We start from the raw sequence: 24,960 nt of genomic DNA on the forward strand, positions 1-24,960 counted from the left end.
TCTATGAAAAAGGTCACCGGATTCATGGCATTAGCACGGACTGGAAGAAACGCAAAGAGTTGAACAGAATGCGCACTTGCCAAAGTATATGTCATGCTAACTCACAAGCTGTAAGGACTGTGAGGAGCAGAAATACGGGAGACCGAGCGAGAAGGGTAGAGCCATCTTCACAGGCAGTAGGATGTGGATGCGCAGGGACTGGTCCAAGGACAAGGTAAACGAGCGTCGATGCTTCCGCGCCGCGCAATTGGAGGAGTATCAGAGGTCCTGCTGGCGCCCGAACTGCTCGCGGGGTCCTGCTGCCAGATGCCGTCGCCGAGTCCGAAACACACACACACACCTCTCTCTCTCTCTTTCTCTCACCAAGGGCATCAAGAGGCTTGACTGCAAGATGACTCTGGATCCACATGAATTACTGGATCTCCTACGGCCGCAGATCGATATCCTCGCGGAGACGGCGTGCTGTTGAGGTAATACCCGCCGTATTACCCGGGTGGCGATCTACGGTGAACGTTTGAACACTGAACATGGCGGCTGGCACTGGAAAGCGTGCACGACCCAAGACAGGAAAGTACTCTGATGCCAGGGATGGCATAAGTAGCAGTGTCCCGGGGTCTCGAATAATACCCTACATGTGCGTCTCAAGCATGCTGCACCAGAGTCGCTATTGCTGACGCTCCACCATAGCGGGAAACGGCCCTTGCGTCCTTCTTGTCATCCTGCGGGGAGACAATGAAGACAAGTACGCTCGTCGAGAGCTTCGGCCAGCTGTCTCAGACGCACACGCCCACCTGTCAGCGTCCTGTGCCGTGCCAATATTCGACTCCGACGTTGCCCACCCGTCGGCGCGCTGCTGTATAAAAGCGAAGGGCGGAAGACACGACCACCAGAGCGACCGTAATCCTCTGCCCTCGCCTCCCCGCTCCTCAACCTCATGGACACGTTTCTCTCCATCGCCATCGTGGTTCCCGCGGAGCAGCCCGCGGAGTCGACAGAGCCTCACTTCGTCGACCAGGAGCGGTTCGCCGGCACGCTCTCCGCGCATTGCACCTGCGTTATAGCTTGATCTTTGGTCCAGTAAATCGTACCAGAGGTGAGCGACTCGAATGACGCGGATGTTTCAGAACTTTCTCACCTCGTCACGTAGGAGAGTTCATCCTCATGATCACCTCCGTCATTGCGCAGCGGGAAACCATAGATCCCCCTAGTCAAGGATCTGGTGCCCGGCATCGCTGCCTGTCCGCTTTGGATTGACATCCTGATCTTGGACCACTTCGGACAATTACGACTCCACACTCTTACTCTTATACATACTGTTATATCACTTCGTCCACGAATTCGAGCCATACTTCGCGAGATCAACAAGTAACGTCGTTAAACATGAAAGTACTTCTACAACAACAGCCGGAGCTGTGAGCCGTGCGTATTCGTGCGTAAACGTAAATCGGCGTCCATCCATCCACAATACGGATACAGAGTCTGGCCTGAGCTCCTCCTCAATGGCTCCTACAATACAGGTGTCCCAGCTGTCAACGGTAACGTTAAGGCATACAAACAAGCGACGATATGCTGAGTGGAGTTGAAGGGGGAAATATGTGCAAATGGATAAGTTACAGCCGCGCGCGAGATGAGGTCGCGCCGTGCGGCAATCATGTTGGAGGCGTAAAGGCGAGGTGGATGGTGGGTGTGTTCGAGGCGCGAAGAAGGAGGGTGGTGGTGTCCGCGCGGCGCGGACACTGGAGGGCTGGCTGTAAGAGGAGGCGCGCGCGCGAAACGAAGGTGCGCTGCACGTTTCGGAGGTGCGGCGGGAGGATAGGTGAATGCGGCGTCTCTGGTGACGGCGTGGAGGTGGAGGGATGTCGCGGGGGTGAGGTGTGCGATTAGGGGGTCGTCGCGGTAAGGTGCGGGAATCGCGTCGTGGGCAGTCTGCGTAAGAGTTGTCAGCGACTGCACCGACAGCTGAGTATGGAACAAAATGCTCACCAAGGATTTGCCACACGAGGGCATAAAGCACACCATGTGCACTCATGCAATGACGCACGTCGAGTGCCAGGACCTCGTCGCGAGCCGCTCGCGGTCGCTGAAGTCAATCTCCTGTGTCGATTCGGGCGGCTGCTCGACGGGGACCACGGCGGAGATGGTGAAGAACGCGTCCATGTCAACGTAATGGAGGTGCGGTGGGGTCCGGGGGCGGAGGGGCAAAGTTCGCTGTGAGCTCAGGTGCGGGAGACGGAGACAAGGGCGAGGTCACTGGCTGTCGCGACCACCCCAGGAGTCTTTTATCTCCTGGAACTGTGAACGCGCCTCCACGCGCGCCTGGGCGGAGCAACGATGTGTGTGAGGATGAGGACGGCTGGATGGGCGGCGCCGACGAGACAATAGCCCGTCGCGCCCAGCGAAGCGTACGGCGCCTTCGCCGCGCGAGCAATGTCGCGCGCTCCGCAGGGAAGCGCGCCCCGCGCATCCACGGAGTTGATTCACACCGTGCTCGTCATCCCGACGGTACCAGGGGCGCGCGATTGTGTGCGGGCGGGATATGGCGGGAACGAGGCGCGGATCGGGGTGCCGAGACACAAATGGTCCGCTGTCAATGTATGCAGCGAGTCAGCGCTTCGACATCGAGGCGGGCGTGTTTATATCATGCAACACGCGATGACGGAACTCACCTGAACGTGCAGCGGCGGGCGCGCTGCTGTCGCCAGGAATACGCACCGCGTTCCACCTGACTATGCGGAGCAGGACGTGGTACGATGCCGGCGGCATTGACTATTGTCTTCCGTACTGTTGGGTGATCGAAGCCAATGGGCCTTTCGCGAGACTTGAAGCCGTCTCCGTCGCCTTGTAGTTCCTCAGTTGAATTCGAAGGTGTCCAGTCAACTAGAACTATGCTCGCGTCGTGTCATCCAGTGTGCGAGTCCAGCTAGTTATCTTGACAGTCACATAGAGAGAGGAAGAGGATCAGAGCGGCGAGCGGTGACGCTGCAAGACAAAAGGGAATAAGCGCCTAAATGGCGAGAATGCTTCCCCAGCCGCTTAGATCTGGGACCAGCAGGCTACTAGCTACGACAGCTGAGTTGCATGCTGTAGCAAAGACACCGTCGGACTGTGGAAATCGTGCTTGAAGCTTGAAGGCCGGAGTGACGGGAAGGCCTGTAGTGATCCTATCCATGCCCATTTATAAAGTGCTCGCAGATGGATGTACACAACCGGATGCGAAGCTGTAGCATGTCCGTTCTCGCACCCCTAGGTGTTGGTTTGTCTATTGAAGATGTGCACAGTATGACAATAGGTACCAGAACGCAGTGGCTGGAAAACACACCATTGCAATTGCAGGGCTCGAAGCTGCGGAGCGGGATCTGGAGGCTGTGCGTCGTAATCGACGTGCGATGACGTGTTGCGACGGTGATTTTTGTCTTCGGAGGATAGTGGTGCGGGGAAGTGGCTGCAACTATGCGGGTGAGGTAGGAGGATGGGGGAATTGGTGGAGGAGGAATCATGAATGAGTATGGTGTGAGTGGTCGAGTCACGGGACTGGGAGCAGTGGCGCGCAAGCGCATGGCCTGCTGAGTAAGCGCCACTTGCTTTTCACTCTCATGGGCCTGGCCACGCACTCGGCACGCTTCATTTCGTCGATCATTTCTCCATTTCTTACTATATGCCGTGCTCATGACCTGATTCATTACTGTTCACGATTCTAGAGTCTCCACGACTCCTGTCTACGGTAGTATATCAGCTGTGCATTGTCTGACGATAACGAGCAACTTAGCTCCTTTCTCGTTTTCGTCCTTCCGTTCCGCGTGCGACCATCACATTCACCCCTACCCAACGCACTGTTTGACTGCCTTCAATGGGAGAAGTGCCGGCATTCTTATCCCGGCCAATAACAAGAGGATCCTGCAGAGGTAGAAATCCACCACGGCCCGATCATCCTGTTTACTGACACCTCCTAGCCCAGCGACTGAAGGTCCATATGGTCAAACTGCGCCTTCCTTGGACCTCCCGCTCAATGACGACGTCCTTCTCCTCATCCTCGATCACCTCCTCGGCACCCAGGCGGCCAAACTCCTTGCTTCCACATGCAAGCATCTACGCCAACTCATCATTCCTGTCATCTACAGGAATTGCCGTGTGTCGGCGGATGGCATGTCGAGGACGCTTGAGCCCCACATATACACGTCCGCAATTGCACAACACATTAGGTAGCTCCCTCTCAGACTTTATGAACTGTGGCTTTCACTGACTCAACATAGGCATCTCGATATTCGTGATTACTGCGATAGTGCCTGTGGTTGCCCACCTCCAGAAGAATCCGACGATGTGACATCGTGCGAATTACTGGTCCCCGAGCAGGGACTAGCAAGCTTTCTATGTTCCACCACTCATCTCACGTCCATTTTACTCGATGTCACCGACTTTGGCCCGCGGAGTCATTCGTTACCGTGGCGCACGATACAACATATCCTCGCCATTCCCACCCTCCGCAAATTTACACTTCAACGCTTGTACTTTGCCTCTGATTTCGCCCAGAAGACGCAGAGGAGTTCGCGCCCGCTCCCTCACATCTCTCGAAGTGCGCTTCAAATATCCTCTCCCACGCCGACCCGAGCCGCTGCAGCCAGTAACACAGGCTCTCTCGACTGTATTTTCTAAGGTGCACGCCACACTGGAAACGCTGCATCTCCCCGGCCCCTTTGCTCCTGTCCGGGACCTGACGACATGCCACTGGCCTCGTCTCCGAGAGCTTGTGCTCTACAGCGAGCCTTGGAATGACGCGAAACCGTGGCACGCGGTGTCGTTGTTCTCCAACATGCCACATCTCCGCGTCCTCGCGCTCAAGTTTTTCCCTCTACAAGGAAAAGGCTTGGCGAGGCCCGCAGACGACGACAGTGTCATCCGGAGCAGTCGGGAGACCGAACGCCCCCCGCTTTGGCCACCGGGATACACCGGACCCTTCCCGTGGCCGGAACTCGAGCGTCTCGTCGTCTCCTGCCAAACGTGGACGACGAAGTCTACGATCACCTCCCTCCAACGCTTCGTTCGTTGTCGTTGCGGTATTGGAAGCACCTCTGGTGGTTCGTCCGGGGCCGGCCCGCCTGCTACGAACCGCCGGATCTCCGTGCATACCACACCGCAACCTTGACCCTCGGGATCCTGCGACGCTGCGCGATCCCCGATCTGGACCAGCTAACAATCGAGTACGTTGCGGACGAGGGCGAAGACCAGCTGCTCGCGTTCCTGGGGCAGGCGTTCCCGCGTCTCAGCACCCTCTCCGTTCTCCAGTATGCGCGGATACCATACACCCATTTTTCCCTTCTCCCGCGATTAAACGGCGAGTTGCCGGCGGTGCGTACGATTTCTGATGTCTCGTGTAGGCCGACCAACTGATTGTTTCCAATGTATTGCGCACATAGCGACGGATCGCAAGCGGCCTGGCCAACCTCGTTAACCTCCGGCGCTTGAAGATATACTTCGACTTCTACCGTTACCTGAGTACGTATTCGATTGGAGGCCGCTTTGGCATCCCTGCATTAGGTGATACGCAGACCATATTCGAGCGGGAGATCGTGCGCCCGCAGATTAACATCTTAGCTCAAACGCTCAGCCCCTCAGTCAGCTCTATATCTGGCCTGGTGATTGGACTGGGCTCAGAGTGGATGTGGCAGACGTACGAGACACGAGACAGGCAGGTTCTACGAAGGGTACCTGTGCGTGGCCTTGATGGGTTTTACGATTTCAAATTCTAGTTAGCTACACCAGGTGATTCCCACTTCTCCATGTAACGCCGATACCTTCGTGCTGCTTCATTTACGTTTTCATCGTAACGACCCCCGAAAGTGCACTTCTAAATCCGAGGTGCTAGTTCTCCGCTCCCTTAGGGTTTCCTTCGGACTGAGCGACACGTTTACTGAGATCGCGCAGACCGCTTTGCTATCTGATCGTGGAAAGATGAGGCCGTGCATATGAGGAGGAATGGGCGAGACCATCCGGCAATTTCTCACCGACGTGCTCATCGATCATCGAGCTGGAGGACGAGGACCAATATACCGAAGCCTCTTCGTGTCCTACCCGAACGTCTGTACCACTGACCTCGAAGCTGGAGACCGAGTGCTCTCGTAGACTCGGAGGACGCGCAGGCCAAGTTGGGCGCGCCGTTCCCGCGGTTCTGACGCGCACGCTCACGGAGTCCGTGAGAAGATGTGTGCAGGTCGGCCTCTCTTATCGATGACGTTCATCTCACCTTGGACTACAGTCTACTAGTAGTTACTAAGTGCGACCATGCATCCTCCAACGGAGTCAAAGATATCTCTAGAAAGGTGCGTGCTTGCTCTTCGGAGCTATCGCCTCCTGAGGTCCAATATTTTGGTGTTCTCGTACTCAGCCTTGACGACGATGTCCTCCTCATCATCTTGGATTACCTCCTAAGCAGCAATAGGATGGTGGCGAAGAAATTCGCTGCTACATCCAAGCGCATACACAGGCTCTGCAATTCGGTTATCTACAAGAAATGCTACTCCCATCTGGACATGTCCAGATGGCCTGAGCCCTATACGTCCCCTGCGATCGCTCCGCATATCAGGTATGTAGTCCTACTGGCATACGCAGTGACCGAAAGAAGAATCTTATCGGAGGAGTCAGGTTTCTCAAGCTCTGTGATAACTGCCCCGGCGCCCGGAGTGCCACCTTCATCCCAAGCGAACACTTTACAATGTGCCGATTGCTCGTCCCCGAGCGAGGTCTGGCGACATTACTACGCTCTGCTTCTCAGCTTTCGTCCGTCTTCCTTGAGTGCTTTCCGTATGCGCAGCGGAGCCATTCTATACCCTGGCGCACGATACGGCGCGTTCTTTCCGTCCCCACCCTTCGCGAATTCGTACTTCAGCGGTTCATCTTCGCGCCCGACTTCAAACCTCAGGACATCGAAGGTTTTGCGCCCGTCTCCCTCAGATCTTTCGAAGCACGATTCAATTATCCTATTCCGTGCCGACCCGAGTCACTACAGTCGGAAACACGAGCATTCTCGACAGTCCTGTCCAAGCTGCACGATACACTAGAAACGCTGCATCTCCCAGGCCCCTCAGCTCCCGCAGACCTCCTGACGACATCCCACTGGCCTCGTCTTCGGGAGCTCGTTCTCTACAGCGAACCGTGGGACGCTTCGCAACCATGGCACGCCGTCACTCTCTTTTCCAACATGCCGCACCTCCGCACGCTCGCGCTCAAGTTCCTCCCTCCGCGTGGCAAGGGCCTCCTGAACCTCGCCGACTCCCGCAACGGCGTTGTGCACCACAGCCGCGAAACGGAGCGGACCCCGCTCTGGCCTCCGGGGTACACCGGTCCCTTCCCTTGGCCGGAGCTGGACCGGCTCGTCGTCTCCTGTCCGAACGTCGATGACGAAGTGTACGAGCACCTCCCGCAGACGTTGCGCTCGCTCTCGCTGCGGTACTGGAAGCACCTCTTCTGGCTCGCCCACGAGCGCACTCGGGCCGAGACTCCAGATCATCGCGCGTATCACACCGCGGGTTCGACGCTCACGATCCTACGGCGCTGTGCGATCCCGGCGCTGGAGCAGCTGACGGTCGAGTACGTGGAGGACGACCGCGAAGAGGAGCTTCTCAGACTACTGGGCACCGCATTCCCGCGACTGCGGGAGCTAACCGTGCTGCAGTACGGCCGTATGTCGCTCCCAGAGTCGCGTAAACCGATGGACGAGTTGCCCACGGTGCGTGTCGTTCTTCAGTATCGTTCTTATGCGGAGCACTTATTGTGGCCTCGGTACCTTGTCCAGAGACGCATCGCGAGCTGCCTTAGCCGCCTCGAAAACCTTCGGCGCCTGAAGATGTACCTGGACTCTCGTTCCTACTTACCTCGGAATAGAAAGATGGAGTTTGAGAGAGATGTCCTGCGCCCTCAGGTTGATACTTTTGCGCGGATTCTCAGCCCGTCTGTTATCTCGATATCTGGTCTCGTGTGTCTTCGCGATATGACCTGGGAGTGGCAGGCGTACGACATACAGGACAACCGGGTTATACCTAGGATCACATGACTGTCATGTATGTAAAAGCTTCCATATCAAGCCTCGTACGACACAAGAAGCGCCAAAGACCCCTTCTCCATCCACGTGCTCATCGATCCTCTTGTATGCGTATGCGTGAAGGTGACACCGCATTTCATCTGGAGGATGAGAGCCAGTGCCCCTCGTGGAACAATGGACCACTCCTTACAGACTTCCCGTGGCTACAGCCAGCTTGGGGCCACATCTCTCACGTTTCTCGGACTCAACGACGATGTCCTCCTTCTCATCTTAGATCTCCTCCTGGGAACCAGGGCGGCCACGAATTTTGCCGCGATATGCAAGCGTCTGCGCTACCTCAGCATCCCGATCTTCTACAGGGATTGCTACTTCTCTGTAGATGGTGGAACAAGACGCCTCGAACCCGGGCCTCACCCATACGCGATGCCTGCGATCGCACCGCACATCAGGTATCCCCGTGGACTACGCAATAGATGCCAGCCGAAACTGACCGGAATCTATGACTTAGATCGCTCACTCTCTGCGACTGTTGCCGCGGAGCCTGTAGCGTCAAGTCACATCCGGGCGAGCGCGTCACATCGTGCAAAGTGCTCGTCCCCGAGCGAGGCCTGGCGACCTTACTACGCTCCACCACCCAGCTCTCGTCTATCTCGCTTGAGTGCTCTCCCTATGCGCCGCGGAGCCATTTCATACCCTGGCGCACGATCCGGCACATCCTCGCCATCCCCTCCCTCCGCGAATTCGCGCTTCAGCGGCTGCACGTCGCCCTCGACTTCCAGCCAGACGATGCGCACGGTTTCACACCCGTCCCCCTCTCATCTTTCGGGGTGCGCTTCAAGTATCCCCTTCCGCATCGACCCGAGTCACTGCACCCAGAAACCCAGGCGCTCTCGGCAGTGCTCTCCAAGCTGCACACCACCCTCGAAATGCTGCACCTTCCCGGCCTCTCAGCCCCCGCGGACCTCCTGACGACGCTCCACTGGCCCCGTCTCCGCGAGCTGGTGCTCTACAGCGAACCGTGGGAGGATTCGCAATCATGGCACGCCGTCACTCTCTTTTCCAACATGCCCCACCTGCGCACGCTCGCCCTCAAGTTCCTCCCGCCGCGCTGGACGGGCCTGCACGACCTCCGACACGCCCCCGCCCCCGCCCTCCGCAGCCCCCGCGAGACCGAACGGCCCCCCCTCTGGCCGCCAGGACACACCGGCCGCTTCCCGTGGCCCGCGCTCGAGCGCCTCGTCGTCTCCTGCCCGAACGCGGACGACGAGGCGTACGCGCGCCTGCCGCCGACGCTGCGCGCGCTCTCGCTGCGCTACTGGAAGCACCTCTGCTGGTTCTACGAGTGCCGGACGGCGGAGACCCTGGACCTCACCGCGTACCACACCGCGGCGGAGACGCTCCGGATCCTGCGGCGCTGCGCGGCCGCGGGGCTGGAGCTCGAGGAGCTCGAGATCGAGTACGTCGCGGACCCGGACGCAGACGGGCGCGCGGAGCACGCGCTGTTCGGGCTCCTGGGCACCGCGTTCCCGCGCCTCCGTGCGCTCAAAGTGCTGCGGTACGCGCGGGTGGTGCCTCGCGCGTTCAACGCAGATCGACCGCCCGTCGATGTTGAGCTGCCGGTGCGTGCGCCGTGCTTGACCCTCCCTGTCATCGGGCGCGAGCTGACGACCGCTTTCCTGGGGCGGGGCGGGGCATACAGCGACGGATCGCGGGGGCGCTCGCGGGCCTCGCGGGCCTCCGGCACTTGAAGATATACCTCGACTACTATCGGTACATGGCTCATGATGGGCCCAACCGGCCCTCAGCGGGAGCGGACCAGACGATTTTTGAGCGGGACGTGTTGCGCCCTCAGGTGGACGTCTTCGCTCAGACGCTCTGCCCCTCCGTGGTGTCGATATCGGGGATGATACCCAACGTCAGAGAGGAGTGGGTCTGGCAGACGTACATGATCCGCGAGAGGCAGGTCGTGCGCAGGGAACCGACGCGGCTTCTTGAGAAGTTCTACGCTAAGGCCGCCCCCACATGATCCTTCTGTACTGAGTAATACATGACGCACGATTCCAGCGTGTATACACTTATGTAATCTCTAGCTCGTCAACAACTAGTTCCAGGTCAATCTGAACCCTCCGAATCCACGAAATCACGCAAGCTTCTTCACAGCGATGCACCAAAAGCACTTTCGATAAACACCATACTCGTACAATTATTATCAAAGCTGCAAATATTGACTCGACTCGTTCCCTCACTCCGGCCGGTTGATGCTCTGCTGCGCCTCGCCCTTATCCCGGCGCATGTTCCCTGCGATCCCAACGCCGAAATCAGCCTCCCATCGACGCAGAACCCCCGCGCCCGCACTGCACCGTACGGTACCTCACACGGCGGGGCCGAGCAGCCAGCACTCACCCGACGCCTCGCGCTCGCGGTCGCCGCTGACGGCGCCGACGATCGCGTCCTTGCGGCCGCCGACGCGGTCCGCCGCGCCCTCGACGTAGCCCTGCGCCTGCGCGGCGCGGTACTCGCCCTCGCCGCGCGCGTGCTCCTCCTTCCCGGCCTGCGTCCAGTTGTCCCAGCCGGTGAGGGAGCCGATCGTCTCGACCGCGGTGCCCTTCGTGGAGTGGAACTGTCCGGTGGTCTTGCTGTGGTGAACAAGACGGGTGTCAGTGTCTGGGTTGGCGGGGTGAGAGGGAGACGTACTTGGGGCCGGAGGACTCGTTGTTGAACGACATGGTGGTGTGGGTGGTGGTTAGTGAAGTGATTAGGTGAGTAGTTTGCGGATGATCGATCGAGGATATGTGCTGTTGTGAAGTCTGGAGGGAATCGACGCTGCCCGTCTTATACCCCAAAGTGGAGGCAAGATAGTATGACGTCATAGGATGTGGGCGCAGCTGCGTGGATAAGCCTGGGGCCAACCATATGGGGTTTGGTGGTGCGGATGGTGGAGGAGCTTGCGTCACTTGTTGCGCGTGCGCAGAGGTCGATTGACGAAATTGCGAAACATTGTATGCTCGAGAAGGTCCTGGGGCCTGCGTACTCCAAAGCTGACGCGCAGGTCTCGTCTGGCGAGCATGATAATGACGTCATAACATGAGGCGCATCCATTCCGTTCGTTACTAGGGTTACAGCAAGGGAGGATACAGACAAACATCAAGACGTACTAACTATGTCCAAAGTATATAGCAGCAACAACAGCGAGTATTAAGTGGGATGAGCAACGAGTTGACATCTGGGTGCAAGCATGAAGGCGAGCGGCGCTGACGGTCAATACGGAAACTCACCAAACGGCGGCCTGTCCTGGCGGGTGTGGGGGTGCGTCCGCGGTCAGCTCTTGCATGTCGTGAAGAGCCTCATGCGACCCCACCGACGACACCGGCTGTCGGTCCAGCGTCGTGCTGCTGGGCGCGAGTGCCGCGGTCTCGACCAGCGGGATCGTGTCGCCCGTCCTGCTCCTCCTCTGCTCGGCGCTGCCGTGGCCCAGCCCAACCAGCCCACGCAGGGCCCCCATCCGACTCCCGCCCCCGCTCATCTGCTCCACGTCCTGGTACTTCGGCAGCACGTCCTTGTCGTCGTACACCGGTAGGAACTCGTCGGGGTCGTCGGGGTGCGCCAGCCTCCCCCGCCGCCCGCCCGCGTCGATGTCCCCGCCGCGCGTCCGACGTCTCCGCCGCTGGCGGTCGGCGAGCGCGGCGGGCGGCATGGGCAGGGTCGCGTAGATGACGGAGGCAGGGGGCCCGGATATGGAGGGAAGCCCCGTCGTGCGTGGGACGGTCTGCGGGCGTGCGGGGACGTCGGGCTGGGGGTTCGCCCAGAAGAAGTCGCGCAGGGGGCGTTTCGACCGGCGCAGTACTATGAGTCTGTGAAGAATGCCGATCAGCACTACACATAATAGAGCAGGAACGAGCACGATTGGACGCCCTGAAGCGGGGGCGTGGATGATGGGAGTCCGCGTGGGCAGGGGGAGGGGGGCGAATAGAAGGGACGTACCTCCAGAGAATGAGAGCCACGAGCACCGTCGCGGCCGCGACGATGAGTGCGCTTTCAACTGCCGCCTGACCAGGATGCATGCGGGGGAAACGGCGGAGCGCGCGCGATCATGGGTCGATTGAGCGCGGATCAAAGTTAAGGAATAGAGTGAAACAGAGACGTACCTTGGTATGATGCAACGCATTGCTCGAGTCTGGAGCTGGGCTGGGGGGAGAGGGAAAGAAAGGAGTGGAAGAGGCGGAGGTCGTGCGGGACACAGTGGAAGTCGTGGGGGACGACGAGCTGCTTGATGTGATGGTCGAGGATGAGTCTGCTTGACGGGCGAGGTGCAGTCGTTCCGCGAGGGACATGATCGACGAGGAAAAGGGAGTGTTGGATGCGCTGGACGATGCTCCTGACTTGCCTGCTTCTGCCGCAGTCAAGACTTGTGCCAAGCGATCGACTGTGGCGTCAAACTGACAAGGGGCCCCAGGCTGAAGCAAGGTGCGCGGTACGACGTTGACGGAGGGGGTCGACTGTGAGAGGACAAGGACGATAGTGCGTCGACCAGGCGAGGTGTCCACCGCCCCAAAGGGAGGTGTTGCGGCGAAGCGGGGAAGGCATGCGCAGCTGCGAAAAGCGCCCGCTTGGACCGCTCCATGTCACGCTGACCTCATTAAGTCACAATGTGTGACAGAGCTGCCACGGACGCGTCGACGCTGAATTCGCCAGGCCTCTCTCGGACACTCTCGACTGCTGACTATGTTCGTAACTGCGATTGCGCAGGGTGGGAGGTCCGCGTGGAAAGGTGCGTCTTTGTTCTTCAGCAACTACAACTCTCATCCCAACTTCTTCCTGCTTAGGCCCGTACTTCGTCGCCTTTTCGAACCTCAAGCACGCTCTCGAGAACAACATCCCCATCAGAACTCAGGCAAGAGCGTGCACCATTCTGCCCAACTTCGTCGGGTGCGTCTGTGGGTCTGCGTATATATGCGCTCAGTCTCTCACCTCCCTGAACTTGCAGGATCCGGTTCCTCGTGCATAACGGTAAGGAGTACCTCCCGGTGAACGTCACGCAGGACATGGTCGGGCACAAGTTGGGCGAGTTTGCGATCACCCGGAAAAGGTTCAGCTACAAGTGCGTACCCCTACCTCCTCCTGTCATCTCCCCCACCGACACGTTGCGGTCCCCAGGCACACGAAGAACAAGTAGACGTTATACTATCTCTCTCCTCGCGCGCTGGCGCTGTGTATTGCTTTACAACACTGCTATTCCATAATCGCATTCCCTTCCCCTGCGCAGGACGTCAATCCTCGTGAGTGTTCAGTGATTCTGCGCGTCATACGCCCGCCAGTGGAAGAATCGAACAACTTCCCACCTCGAGCGACATATGTTGGGCCTGGACCTGTGGTACCAACCTTCATGGGCACGGAGCAGCTCGCTACGCAGCGCCAGCGCCGTGACCTAATTCAGCTCCTAGCATGTGTACTTCCACCGGGTGGACTTGAAGAATGCGAGATAAACTAGGTATTCCAAGAGTATCTACAAGTAAAGTTCTGATTACGAACCTCAAGCAACTTTCCATTGGCTTTCCGTCAAGCTTTTTGACGCATTCATAATCCATTCGCTCCATCAGAATGAAGTCGACCCAACTAATTTGTTCACCACATCGCAGGTGAGCCATTGCTACTTCCGGTATGGTCCATGACAGAGAGTCGGTGTTTTGCTACCAGTATACTATACTTAAGACGCTGCCAGCCGCCACAACCCTGCTTATAATCGGACACGAGAACATGTGTCGCTACGATAACATTGCACCTGAGGCTGAAGGCGCCCCCCGAAAAAAGCCACTCCTTATGTGGGCGACACTCAGAAAAACATCGCGCCGAGAGTACTGCCACTGCTTACCACCTCCCTGCACATGCCCGATATTCTTCTCTCTCTTCCTTCTCACCGCCCTCCGTCGGGCATTGTTGAGAATGTGCAAGTCCTCGCCACCGTGTTCGCATACACAGTACTGGGCTTCGTCGCCGACGTGTCATACGACGTTCTCCGTATTACGCGCCTAGTACCATTGGTTCGACCTAGTACGGACTACGGGGTAAGTCGGCTTTCATCTGGTTTCGCGCGGAGTGGAGAATCTCACAGGACTGTAGTCATCAGACGTAGACCAGTGGACAGAAGACCAAACTCTTGAACGATACTCGAGCACATGCGAAGAAGAGGACCCCGATCTACCCCCTCTGCCGGCAGAAGAGAATCCCTCACATGTTCGCGTGTGGCCATTCACGCGCGATACTGTCTGCAAATATGCCAGTTGCAGAGACGACGAGGAGCCAACCCCTGAACCCCTCACCCTCGATATTGTCTTCCACCACACCACCATCCCGGTCCCACGCGTCCGCCGCACACTCCGCGTGATGGACGACACCGGCCGGTTCATTATGGGTATGCCATTCGTCATGGACCGTATCCCCGGACGCCGCCTCGACGAGGCGTGGCCCGCCCTCTCCTTCTTCGGCAAGCTGCGAGTCGCATACATGCTCCGGAGCTACGTCCGCCAGCTGCGCGCCATCCGCCACCCGCGCTCCCTCGTTCCGGGCCCCGTCGCCCCAGGCAGCCTCCCGGTAGCGCCGCAGATCGTCGCTTTCGCCGGCGTCATGGGCACGTCGGTGCCCCCGTTCCCGGACGCCGCGGCGCTCGCGGTGTGGTTCGAGAAGCACCACGCGCGGTCGGTGGCCAGCTTCCCCAAGTTCCACACTGGCATCCCGCGGGAGCCGTTCGCCGGCGCGGCGCCGCTGGTGCTCACCCACTGCGACATCGCGATGCGCAACGTGATCCTGGGCGACGACGGGCGGGTGTACCTTATCGACTGGGAGCTGTCTGGGTTCTACCCGCCGTGGCTCGAGTATGTGGGGTGGAGGAACTGGATTGGGATGCGTCGCGAGATGCAGATACCGCACACGCTGGACACGACGGACCGGCTGTGGTACATGTTGCTCCCGTTCATGACGATGGGTCCGTACAACAGAGAGGAATGGTGGTATCAACGCGTAAATCCTTCGATAAATGCGATGTGGAGATTGGACTAAACAATTCGGATTTCCTTGGGCAATCTTCGATGCGTCTTGTCAGGCCGCGCAGTCTTCATTGGATTAACACCTCGACACAAACGTCTGTAGCTCGAGGTTAGAACCCTCGTGATGTCTGGTTGGGCGTCGTTGTTTACGATAGATATACGGTCGCGAACGGGAGCACTTTGGTAAAATACAGTCGATGTGTTAGACTTCATGAATCGTCGAGGTCCGACATGCGCTCGTAACGGCATGCAGCATAACCGGGATCATCGTAATTCACATAGATACACTTCAGAGCACTGCACATACAGATATAGACGGGCTTCGGCGAGAACAACGCTCGTCCGCGTGGCCGGTCGTCTTCGGCAAAGGTTCGCCTAGTGATCGAGTGTTACTTACTGGTCAACGAGGGCATGCATGCGAGATGCGCGGTGATGTTTTACAGACGACAATGTATGCAGTGCCCTGACCATCAGAGAGGCGTCTTGCATAGTGTTTCGTGTGTCCGTACGTCTCCATGGGCATACGGGGAGGAGCAGCAGACAAGAGGCTGGCTGGGCGTCGATATGCTCGGGTGTATTTGTGCCAGTGCGCGAGAAGATGGATGGACCTCAGGTTGAGGACGGAGGAAGAGGGCAAGGGACTGGGATTCGTTGCCGTGACAATCTGGAACGGGCGTCGGGCAGATCCGAGCCCGGATTGGTCACCCAATCCGGAAGGGGGAACGAGCGATTGCTGGGCCACAGGCTCAAACAAAGCCAGCACCGTCCCCGACCGGCTTTCTCGACGCCCTCCACGACGCCCACGACACGACCCACGACACCGACGATCCCCTGCGCAGCCCTCGTGTCCCTTGCCACCACCCCGCTCGCCATATCGCTGCTCTCGGCGGCGCTCGCGCTAGCTTTTGCCGTCGGCTGAACACCTGCTCCCCCTGCCGCCCTCAGCGCCCCTCCCTGCGATCCAGGATCCGCCGCCATCTGGCCCCAATCCCGCGGACAGATCATATCCATGGCGTATCAGGTCACCACCGCGTCTCTCACCCCCTCCCGCCCAGCACCCGCCGCTCCCATCCGCCGTGGCAACGACGTCCAAGCCGCGCTCGCTAGCTCCGGCTACGGCTCCTCCTTCTCAGTCGGCACGTCGTCACCCTCCGGCTCTTCCTACGCGTCCTCTTACTCAGGCATTGGCGGCTCCCCCAACCGCAACTCTGACATGGTCAACTCCTCCAACATCGTCCGCTGCGGCACCGTTCTTGTCAAGGAGGATGGGCTCGTATCCTGGCTCTGGCGGCCCAAGTGGTTGGTCCTGAAAGAGCAGACGTTGTCGATACACAAGAGCGAGGTCGGTATTTTCCTGCATATATACGCCTTTTCCCCCACTCGCGTTGGCATTGAGACGTGCTGACACGGCTCTGCAGTCTTCGCCCCAATATCAAAGCCAGATCCTGCTGTCCGAAATCGCAAACATCGAGCGGACAGATTTGAAGCCTTATTGCCTCCTCCTCGAAGTCAAGGAGAAGCGCATGTTTTTCTCACTGAAGAGCGACGAGGAACTTTACGGATGGCAAGACGACATTTACTCACGGAGTCCTCTCATGGGTGTGAGCAACCCGACCAACTTCGTGCACAAGGTCCACGTTGGGTTTGATCCCAACTCTGGAGCTTTTACGGTGCGTCCTTCGTATCCCTCGTGGCGTGGGTTACTAACTTGAGTTTATAGGGTCTGCCCGATGCATGGAGCAAGCTACTCACAAAGTCCGCCATCACCCGAGAAGACTACGCAAAGGACCCCCAGGCTGTCCTCGATGTCCTGGAATTCTACACGGATCACCAGAAGCGGGAGATGGAGGAGAGCATGGGATACGCACGCAACCAGGGTTCGTACTCATCATCGTCCACCCTCACCCCGTACTCCGACACCTCGAGCGCACCACGATTCAACGCGGGTACCGGTTTCGGCGGGGCTGGGATCCCGAAGACTTCCACGTCGTCCGACCGTCCATCGATCAAACGTCAAGACTCGGCCCCTGCACACCTCAACGGCGACGCCGTCAACGGCACCCAAGCTGCTCTTGCCCGCGCCGCGGAGGTCGTCAACGGCTCACATTTGCACCATGCCAACACCGTGTCCGCCGCGCAGACAAATGCGAACATGCGGAACCCGATCCCTCCGATGGGCGCCCCCGGCCAGCTGCAGGCGTCGCGCCCGGCTCCCCAGCGTCCCCTGCTCTCAGCGAACCGGCCCGCGCCATCGGCACCGGCCAAGCCCCCCCTCCCCGACCACTCTCCCTCGTCGGCAGAACTCCGTCTGCGGGCAAAGGCCCAGGGCCCGCCCACGGAGGGGATGACCAAGCCGCCAGGTCTCATGCAGCCGGAGCGCAAAGAGTCGCTGGACCGCCAAGGCGGCGGACCACGGCCACCCATGGCTCCCGCGAAGTCGTCTCCCGCAATGACTATGCAGGGCTCCAGCCTGCATCGGGTCTCACAGGTGCGACGGTCGGCCCCCCACCTGTCAAGCCTCTTCAACCTGCGAAGAAGCCGATGGGTCCCAAGGACCAGCCGCGGTCACTATCACGGGAAGCGGCGACGACGAGCGGAACGGCAGCGTCGCAGCTGCGGCCGCTGCGTTGGAGAAGCCGAAGGTGGAGAAGGAGAAGCGGATCAGCACGATGAACGAGGCGCAGATTATGGAGAAGCTTCGGAGTGTCGTCAGCGCCGACGACCCGAAGTTGCTGTACAGCAAGATCCGCAAAGTTGGCCAGGGGTGTGTGTCTTATTGCTTCTGTTGTTGCTTGCTCGTTGAATCGGCGCTTGTAGTGCTTCGGGACATGTTTACGTCGCGAAGGTGCACGCAACGGGCAAGAAAATCGCCATCAAGGAGATGGACCTGTCACCAACCGCGCAAAGAGCTTATCGTGAACGAGATTCTCGTCATGAAGGAGTCCCAGCACCCGAACATCGTCAACTTCCTCGACTCGTACCTCGTCAAGAACAACGAGCTTTGGGTCGTCATGGAGTACATGGAGGGCGGTGCGCTCACTGACATCATCGAGAACAACACGCTGGAGGAGGACCAGATTTCGAGCATCTGCTTGGAGGTGCGTTTGATCTATACTATTTGTTCGCCTCTTCCTCACAGTCGCACTTCAGACGTGCAAGGGTCTCGGTCACCTGCACAGCCAGTCCATTATTCACCGTGACATCAAGTCCGACAACGTGCTTTTGGACGCGCAGGGTCACGTCAAGATCAGTACGTATCCTCTTCACCTTCACCGCGTTCCTATCCTCCGCCGCGCCGCAGCCGACTTCGGTTTCTGCCAAGCTCACCGATCAGAAGAGCAAGCGCGCGACGATGGTGGGCACTCCGTACTGGATGGCCCCCGAAGTCGTCAAGCAAAAGGAGTACGGCGCAAAGGTCGACATTTGGTCGCTTGGTATCATGGCCATCGAGATGATCGAGAACGAGCCGCCCTACCTTGATGAGGAGCCTTTGAAGGCGCTGTACCTCATCGCGACGAACGGCACGCCCACGCTCAAGAAGCCCGACGCGCTCTCACGCGAACTCAAGGGCTTCCTGTGTGCCTGTGTGTTGACGTCAAGAGCCGTGCGACCGCGGACGAGCTGCTCGAGGTGAGCTTCCATCCGACGTCTGACCTCGACGTGTCCTGACATATTCCGAACCCCTCAGCACGAGTTCCTGAAGAAGGCCTGCGCGCTCTCCGGCCTCGCGCCCCTGCTCCGCTTCCGCAACAAGCAGGCATCATGAGTCGAGCCATCCTCTCCGTCACCCGGTTGAGGCCTGGTGTCGCGACGCAGACGGACCGTTGCGTACGCTCTCCCTTTGTTTCTGTTGACTCTCCCCCGACATACCACACCTCCCGACCCCCACCCACTACGCCTACGCCCACGCCACGCCTACGTCCCCCATGTCTAACCATCTATCTATCCCGCGCGCCGTGTCCGAGGCCCCACCTAGTTTTGTGGTCTTCTCTCCTTCTCTAGTACCTCTGTCTCTCGTGCTCTTGACTGCCCCGCCCCCCGCCGCCTCCGCGCGGACCTACCCTTGTTATTGTACACTACGACGAACGACTAGCTAAAGCGCGCATATTCCGCGAGGTGCGCGCGCGGCGCGCGGGGCTCTCCCGCATCCGCCTCCCTCTTCCTTCCTTCCTTCCTCCTTGCCGCCCATCCCATCCCATATGTACACGGTATGCTCATGCATGTAAATGGCAATATCACGGTGTACTCGAATCCGAACGCGTTCTTCAGGAGGGTTCGTCGCGCGTGTGTAGGCGTTTTGGGTCAACGTCCCACTGCATCTACATATGAAGCGAGTTGTCAGCTAGTGACGGCTGTTCAGTATTCGTTGGAGGTTGTAGCATGGGAAGACATGGCGGTTCAGGACAACTTCTGCTGATGTCCATGCTCTATATCTGGCGCATCGAACGAACAGGTGCAGACGCAGAGAGTGGGCAACGGAGCGTTGGGGCGTCTAATCCACGCGAGATCAGCTGCGGAGCCCCCCTTAGAAAAGCGGTCCTCTTACTCCCTCCTCCTGCGCTGCTCGAACTCAGATGCTTGAGAAGCAACTCCGTATGTGAGTAGCAATGGTTATTGTTTGGACATGTGTCTGATGTATCCGGATAGTGATAGTTTGGGCGGAACTCTCGACTGCTTAAATGATGACGTGATAATTCTCGTTCTGGAGCTGCTGGTGGGAAGCCAGGCGGCGTATAATCTCGGTGCGACATGCAAACGCTTGAGAGAGCTGGCACTGCCTGTTCTATACCGATCTTACGCATGAACCTATGGTCAAATCCACCTTGGTGGCCCAGCGCACGCGTATTCCAGCGATATCGACAGGAGAAACCCGCGTTGTTCATCCACGTCAGGTACGCCCGCCGTCATCCGCTGCTGCGCCACCACCTTCTCAACTCGTCGGTATGGTTTAGACATCTTAGTGTTGTGGACCAATGCCCCGAAGTTTTGCGACAATGTCACACATTGTCTCCGGAATCTCGCCAGAAGCCAAGTCTCTGCGACTCCCTCTGTCTGCACGATTCTTTCCAAGACTTCTTGTCTTCCTTCATAAATCTCTCTTCCATAACGCTCAATTCAGAGGCAGAAAACTGCCACGGCCTATCATACGATATACTCCTTCGCATCCTAGCCGTCCCCAGTCTCCGTCACTTCACCCTCGAACGGTTGCATTTCAGTCCTATGCTCACCGAAGCCGAACACAAGGTCGACGTGCCACCTATTGCGCCCTATCTGGTTTCAAGTATCGTAAGGTTTATCCCTTTTCTCATCTCTAAATGCACTCTTCAGAGGCAAAATCTCTCTCGTCCATCTTGTCCAAGCTTCATGGGACGCTAGAGACGCTACACCTCCTAGGCGCGTCGACGCCCGTGGATGCCCTCCGGGACCTCGATTGGCCGCATCTCACTACGCTCATCATAAACGCAGATCCCCCCACCGGCGATCTTCCTCACGCGGTGACGCTCTCCCCAACATGCCCCGCCTCCGCAAACTTGCGCTCAAATCCCTTCCCCCACACGGCATAGGAACGCCCAGCGACTGCTACCGCGGATGGAACTCCTGGCCAGGGCGCGCCACCGAGCGAGCCCCCCTCTGGCCTCCGGGTGCTCCGGCCCCTTCCCTTGGCCGAGGCTCGAGAGGCTCGTCATAGCCTGCCCGAACGCCCAGGACGAGGTGTACGAGCACCTCCCGCCCACGCTCCGCGCGCTGTCCCTCCGCCACTGGAAGTTCGCGTGGCTGCACGAGGGGCTCGTCCCCTCGCTCTACCACAGCTCCGGCGCGATGCTCGCCATCCTCCGACGTTGCGCCGCTGCGGACATCGAGCGCCTGGAGATCGAGTACAGGGCGGACAGCACGTCCGAGGACGCGATGCTGCGCTTCGTCGCCGGCGGGGCGTTCCCGCGCCTGGAGCGCCTCACGCTGCTGAGGTACGACGAGCCGTACGACGAGGGCGACTTCCCCGTCCGGCGCACGCCGCTGCAGAGCATCCCGACGGTACGTGTCACGCGCCGTCTCCACCCGTCCCGCGGCCCGCGCTGACTCCCAGTGGTCGGCGTTTCTTTCGCTGCCGGTGCGTGCAGGCGCGCATCGCCGCCGCACTCGCGCCGATGTCGAGCCTCCGCACCTGAGGGTGTACTTCGACTTTTTCCAGTACGCGCGGCTCCGACGGAGCTCTGGGATCCGGATGACGATGAGCTGGCGAAGGTCTTTGAGGAGGAGGTCCTGCTGCCACAGGTCGAGATCCTCGCACGGACCCTCGGCCTCTTGTCCGTCAGATATCCGCTGTTGCGTTCCGTGATCGATACCGCAACCTGGAGTGGAAGACCTACAGATCCGGGACGGACAGGTGCTTTGATGGAAGATCTGTAGTCGGTGAGCTTGCGCACATCGTTCACGGTTACGAGTGGTTGATAGCAATTGCTTTCACGCCTGTGGGGTCGGATGCAGCGCATTCTGGATACAATGGTGTTGCACATATGGAAGGTTCTGTATAGTGTATGATAAACGTGTGAATGGAACACCGCATACGTCACTTCCTCGTATGACGTTATACCTCAATATTCAATATACGCCACCACGTCCACGGAAACTTCAGTGCCCGTAGTGGTGTGATTGTTGCGTTGCTGCGCATTGAGAGGTAGTTGTGGACGAAGAAACTTCTGCTGCACAATCGAAGTCGAGAAGGCAGCCGAGGTGGTACAAGGAAAATACAGGTATCAATAAGTTGTTAATAACGCTACTTGGGTCAGTCACGAGGATATAGTGCGCGAGTCCAAAGACGACGAGGAGGGGACCGGGTACACAACAAGGGGCAAGGCAAGAACGCAAAACACGGGGGACGACGGGGCGGAGGCGAGGGAAGAACGAACGCATCATATGTAAGCGCGGCGGCGAGGCGGGTGACGCTTCGGGGGAGTCGTACATACAACATCTACACATCTACAGGGGAGGTCTCGCGGGGGGGGCAGGTGATACAGGCTGGCGCGAGCGAGCGCGCACATATACATGGGAAGACGTTACATTCAGTGGAGGGCTGAAGCTTAAAGTTGGGTGGGCACGACGGGCAAGACGAGGCGAGGAGCGAAGGTATCCGCGAGCACGAGGTCCGGGTGGATTCAAGAACGAATGGGCTACATAAGAACCGGGCTTGGGCTTCTTCGTCAGAACTTGTGCATGCGAGAACACGATAGAGCGTGTTCGCCTCCTCGAGGCTCGAGTTGCGGAGCGTGAAATGCGCCATCTCGGCCGAGTCTGCGTCCGAGGCGGGGTCGACGATGTTGAGCTTTGATGAGCGAGTTGAAGAAGCGGCAGAGCTGGAGGTGCGGCAGAAGAAATGGGTGTACGTCCAGGAAAGGGGATGGACGGGAAAGAGGGGCGATAGTTTCAGCAAAGAGAGGGGCGCAGAAGTAAAAGGAGGAACACACGTTCTGGACACCTTTCGTGAACCGGTCGTCGCTGATGTTGCCCTCCCGCTCGTCCTGCTCCGCACGATCCAACCAAGAGACGCAAGAGTTGATGAACCAGCCGAGCACTTCTGTCCGCACGACGTCCGCGATGGTCGTCCGTCCGCCGGTAGAATGGTCGTTGATAGTCATCGTGTCGCGCAAGAGCTTGCCGACGAGGTCGAACGAAGGCAGCGTCGGCGGGAGCGTCCTAAGGACGTCCAGATAAGGTTCCGAGCCGACGTCAGAGTCCATGGTGAGCAGGGTGATAACGAGCGGGTGACCGAGGGTGGGGTTGATGGCCAGAATGGACGGCAGATCGCTCGACGTGACGAACGACGGCGATGTGATCTTCGGGATCATGGGCAGCAGGGCCTAGGGGTGCGTGGCTTGAATGGGTGGGAGAATCACAGAGAGTGTACTGGGACTTACGCGGTACTCGGAGAGCGAGAGCACGCGTTCGCGTGCGGCGAGAAGCAGCGACGCTGCCCGCGAGTATGCCTCGTTCTCATGGTCGCGTTCGGCGGACACGGCGGCCTCGGATGACCCATTGGACCCGTTCCGCAACCCATTCTCCAGCGACCAGAGGGGAGCCTCTTCTTCGAGGGCGAGATTGCTCGCCCGCAGCTTGGGCGGCAGGGGCGACTTCGCCAACGTGTTTGGTGAGAACGGGCCGATCTGGTGGGTGCAGGCTTAATGCCAATCACAGATCAGAGGCGGAACACTCACGTCCTTCCCATCACCCTTGAGGATCTTCCAGAGCACCCACACAAACTGCTCGTTCTCGTGAACTCCCCCGACCTCGGCGACCCGCACAGCGGCGTCGCGCTCCTTGATAAACGTTGCATAGAGTACGGACTTGAACGGATTAATCGCAATTGGGTGCGGGGCATAGAGTGAGAAGAGGATGTAGGACACCAATATACGTTGCGTCAGCTGCAAGGTTTGACGGGTGGTCAGCAGGTAGTCATTGGAGATTAGCGTCCGATGCGGGGCAGGGACACAGGAGCGGGGGTGGGGGAAGGGGAAGGGGGCGAGACACTCACCTCGGCGGGAGCGTCGAGCATTGGCATAAGTACGTCGAGCGCAAGCTGGAAGCGGGACAGCGGCGGAACGATCTGGACGAAGGTGTGCGCCGCCGTCGAGCACGGCGTCGCGAATGCTCCGGCGAGCAGGTGGGCGACGGACGCGCGAGTCGCGTCCGCGCCGAGCTGCGCCGCCCCGGTGGGCTTCGCGGCGACGGGCTGCGGGCCTGGGGGCGGGTGCTGGTAGAAGGCGGCGGTTTGCATCATGGCTGGCGCAGGCACGACCGGGGGCCGTCGTCGTCGTTGGAGGGGTGCTGGACGTCGGCACAGACGGTGGTTGCGAAGTTGGCCCTCAAGAGGCCGTCGTGGCTGATAACCCTAATCTCGGTCCTTCGCCCGGCCCGCGCACCCTCTCCAGTGGCGAGCGCGAAAGCCCCTTCGCTCCGACCAGCATCCGCTCCCCTTTCCGACATCCCTCCATATTCATACACCTGTTTCTGGCAACGCCGAGAAACATGGCCGATTCAGCAAGCGCTCCACCGGAATCTGGCGCGCCGGGACGTGGGCGCGGGCGCGGTCGAGGCAAGTCGCGCGGTGGACTCGGCAAGTACCTGCGTGCGCGGGGTCGTGGACGAGGACGCGGGCGGCCTGCAGAGTTTCAGAAGCGCCTCGTCCTCGAAGGCGAGGAGGAGGTCGAGCTAAATGAGGAAGAGCAACAGGAGACGGCGCGGGAGATGGCACAAAAGTATGGACGGCGGCAGCTTGGCACTAACGTGGACCGCTATGCTGAACCCGAGCCCGAGCTAGACTCTGACGGCGAGTAGATCTTGCGCGCCCAGATAGATTGCCGTCCTGACACATTGTCTTGCAGGTGAAGCCATCGTCGAGCCCGAAGTCGACCTGTCTGCGCTCCTTGAACGACAGAAACTCTCGGATTCCGCGCCGACTGTAGAACCTCGTCCAGAAGAAGACGAGGACGACATAGACGAAAACGCGGCGCGAATCCTCGGCATAGGAAAGCCTGCCTCTGGCACCAAGAAAGGTCGCGTGCAGCAGATAGAATGGGATGCGGAACTTGAGGAGATGAGTCAGGAGAAGGCGGCGGCAGAGGCGGCTCGAGGTGCGTCGTCGGTTTCCATCCTCTCAGACTAGTGTTGCTCAAGCACGATACATAGATCTCAAAGCGCGTTTCAAAGCACAAACCGCGAGGCAGCGCGCGCGTCCTCCGACCCGGGGTGCGGTATTATCAGGCCGGGCGAAACCAGGTGCGTCATCTCTGTGCGAGCTGAGCCTTCGGATTGGGGTATGAAGCATCATGGCAGAGCGAGGTCTCGCGGAAGCACCACCGCTTCCGTCAGATCATCCCGAGCCCAAGAAGAGCG

General features: G+C 59.1%; 9 protein-coding genes across 9 annotated transcripts; 6 read left to right on the forward strand and 3 right to left on the reverse strand.

Moving 5' to 3' along the window:
- Positions 1–4,807: 4,807 nt before the first annotated feature.
- On the forward strand, positions 4,808–5,744 carry BXZ73DRAFT_81157 (uncharacterized protein; the record flags this gene model as incomplete). The annotated part of the gene is made up of 4 exons (XM_048023448.1): positions 4,808–5,035; positions 5,062–5,343; positions 5,412–5,490; positions 5,533–5,744. The coding sequence occupies 4 exons, from the start codon at positions 4,808–4,810 to the stop codon at positions 5,742–5,744; spliced, it is 801 nt and encodes a 266-aa protein (XP_047873263.1).
- Positions 5,745–6,811: 1,067 nt separating this feature from the next.
- Positions 6,812–7,669, forward strand: BXZ73DRAFT_21652 (uncharacterized protein; the record flags this gene model as incomplete). Its single annotated transcript, XM_048017628.1, has 1 exon — positions 6,812–7,669. A coding segment is annotated over one exon (858 nt), but the record flags the coding sequence as incomplete, so codon positions are not given.
- A 2,605-nt stretch (positions 7,670–10,274) lies between these two features.
- On the reverse strand, positions 10,275–10,758 carry BXZ73DRAFT_105931 (uncharacterized protein; the record flags this gene model as incomplete). Its single annotated transcript, XM_048016446.1, has 3 exons — positions 10,275–10,330; positions 10,436–10,668; positions 10,727–10,758. The coding sequence occupies 3 exons, from the start codon at positions 10,756–10,758 to the stop codon at positions 10,275–10,277; spliced, it is 321 nt and encodes a 106-aa protein (XP_047873265.1).
- Positions 10,759–11,342: 584 nt separating this feature from the next.
- BXZ73DRAFT_22181 (uncharacterized protein) lies at positions 11,343–11,885 on the reverse strand (the record flags this gene model as incomplete). The annotated part of the gene is made up of 1 exon (XM_048017639.1): positions 11,343–11,885. A coding segment is annotated over one exon (543 nt), but the record flags the coding sequence as incomplete, so codon positions are not given.
- An 869-nt stretch (positions 11,886–12,754) lies between these two features.
- On the forward strand, positions 12,755–13,205 carry BXZ73DRAFT_92532 (mitochondrial 30S ribosomal protein S19; the record flags this gene model as incomplete). Its single annotated transcript, XM_048026386.1, has 4 exons — positions 12,755–12,800; positions 12,856–12,958; positions 13,017–13,130; positions 13,187–13,205. 4 exons carry the CDS (start codon positions 12,755–12,757, stop codon positions 13,203–13,205), a joined length of 282 nt encoding a protein of 93 aa, XP_047873267.1.
- A 709-nt stretch (positions 13,206–13,914) lies between these two features.
- Positions 13,915–15,085, forward strand: BXZ73DRAFT_53875 (uncharacterized protein; the record flags this gene model as incomplete). Its single annotated transcript, XM_048021080.1, has 2 exons — positions 13,915–14,094; positions 14,150–15,085. 2 exons carry the CDS (start codon positions 13,915–13,917, stop codon positions 15,083–15,085), a joined length of 1,116 nt encoding a protein of 371 aa, XP_047873268.1.
- A 996-nt stretch (positions 15,086–16,081) lies between these two features.
- On the forward strand, positions 16,082–18,838 carry BXZ73DRAFT_105935 (Pkinase-domain-containing protein; the record flags this gene model as incomplete). Its single annotated transcript, XM_048016447.1, has 10 exons — positions 16,082–16,414; positions 16,491–16,742; positions 16,793–17,508; positions 17,561–17,836; positions 17,890–17,917; positions 17,982–18,170; positions 18,223–18,312; positions 18,374–18,648; positions 18,675–18,702; positions 18,761–18,838. 10 exons carry the CDS (start codon positions 16,082–16,084, stop codon positions 18,836–18,838), a joined length of 2,265 nt encoding a protein of 754 aa, XP_047873269.1.
- Positions 18,839–20,396: 1,558 nt separating this feature from the next.
- Positions 20,397–20,982, forward strand: BXZ73DRAFT_22399 (uncharacterized protein; the record flags this gene model as incomplete). The annotated part of the gene is made up of 2 exons (XM_048017648.1): positions 20,397–20,567; positions 20,647–20,982. Coding segments are annotated over 2 exons (507 nt in total), but the record flags the coding sequence as incomplete, so codon positions are not given.
- Positions 20,983–21,508: 526 nt separating this feature from the next.
- Positions 21,509–23,845, reverse strand: BXZ73DRAFT_105937 (uncharacterized protein; the record flags this gene model as incomplete). Its single annotated transcript, XM_048016448.1, has 6 exons — positions 21,509–21,540; positions 22,297–22,393; positions 22,536–22,928; positions 22,986–23,231; positions 23,283–23,489; positions 23,600–23,845. 6 exons carry the CDS (start codon positions 23,843–23,845, stop codon positions 21,509–21,511), a joined length of 1,221 nt encoding a protein of 406 aa, XP_047873271.1.
- Positions 23,846–24,960: the final 1,115 nt, after the last annotated feature.

The sequence above is a fragment of the Epithele typhae genome (genome assembly GCF_022376455.1).
Source record: "Epithele typhae strain CBS 203.58 chromosome Unknown BXZ73scaffold_73, whole genome shotgun sequence".
In the NCBI taxonomy this organism is placed as follows: Eukaryota; Fungi; Basidiomycota; class Agaricomycetes; order Polyporales; family Epitheliaceae; genus Epithele; species Epithele typhae.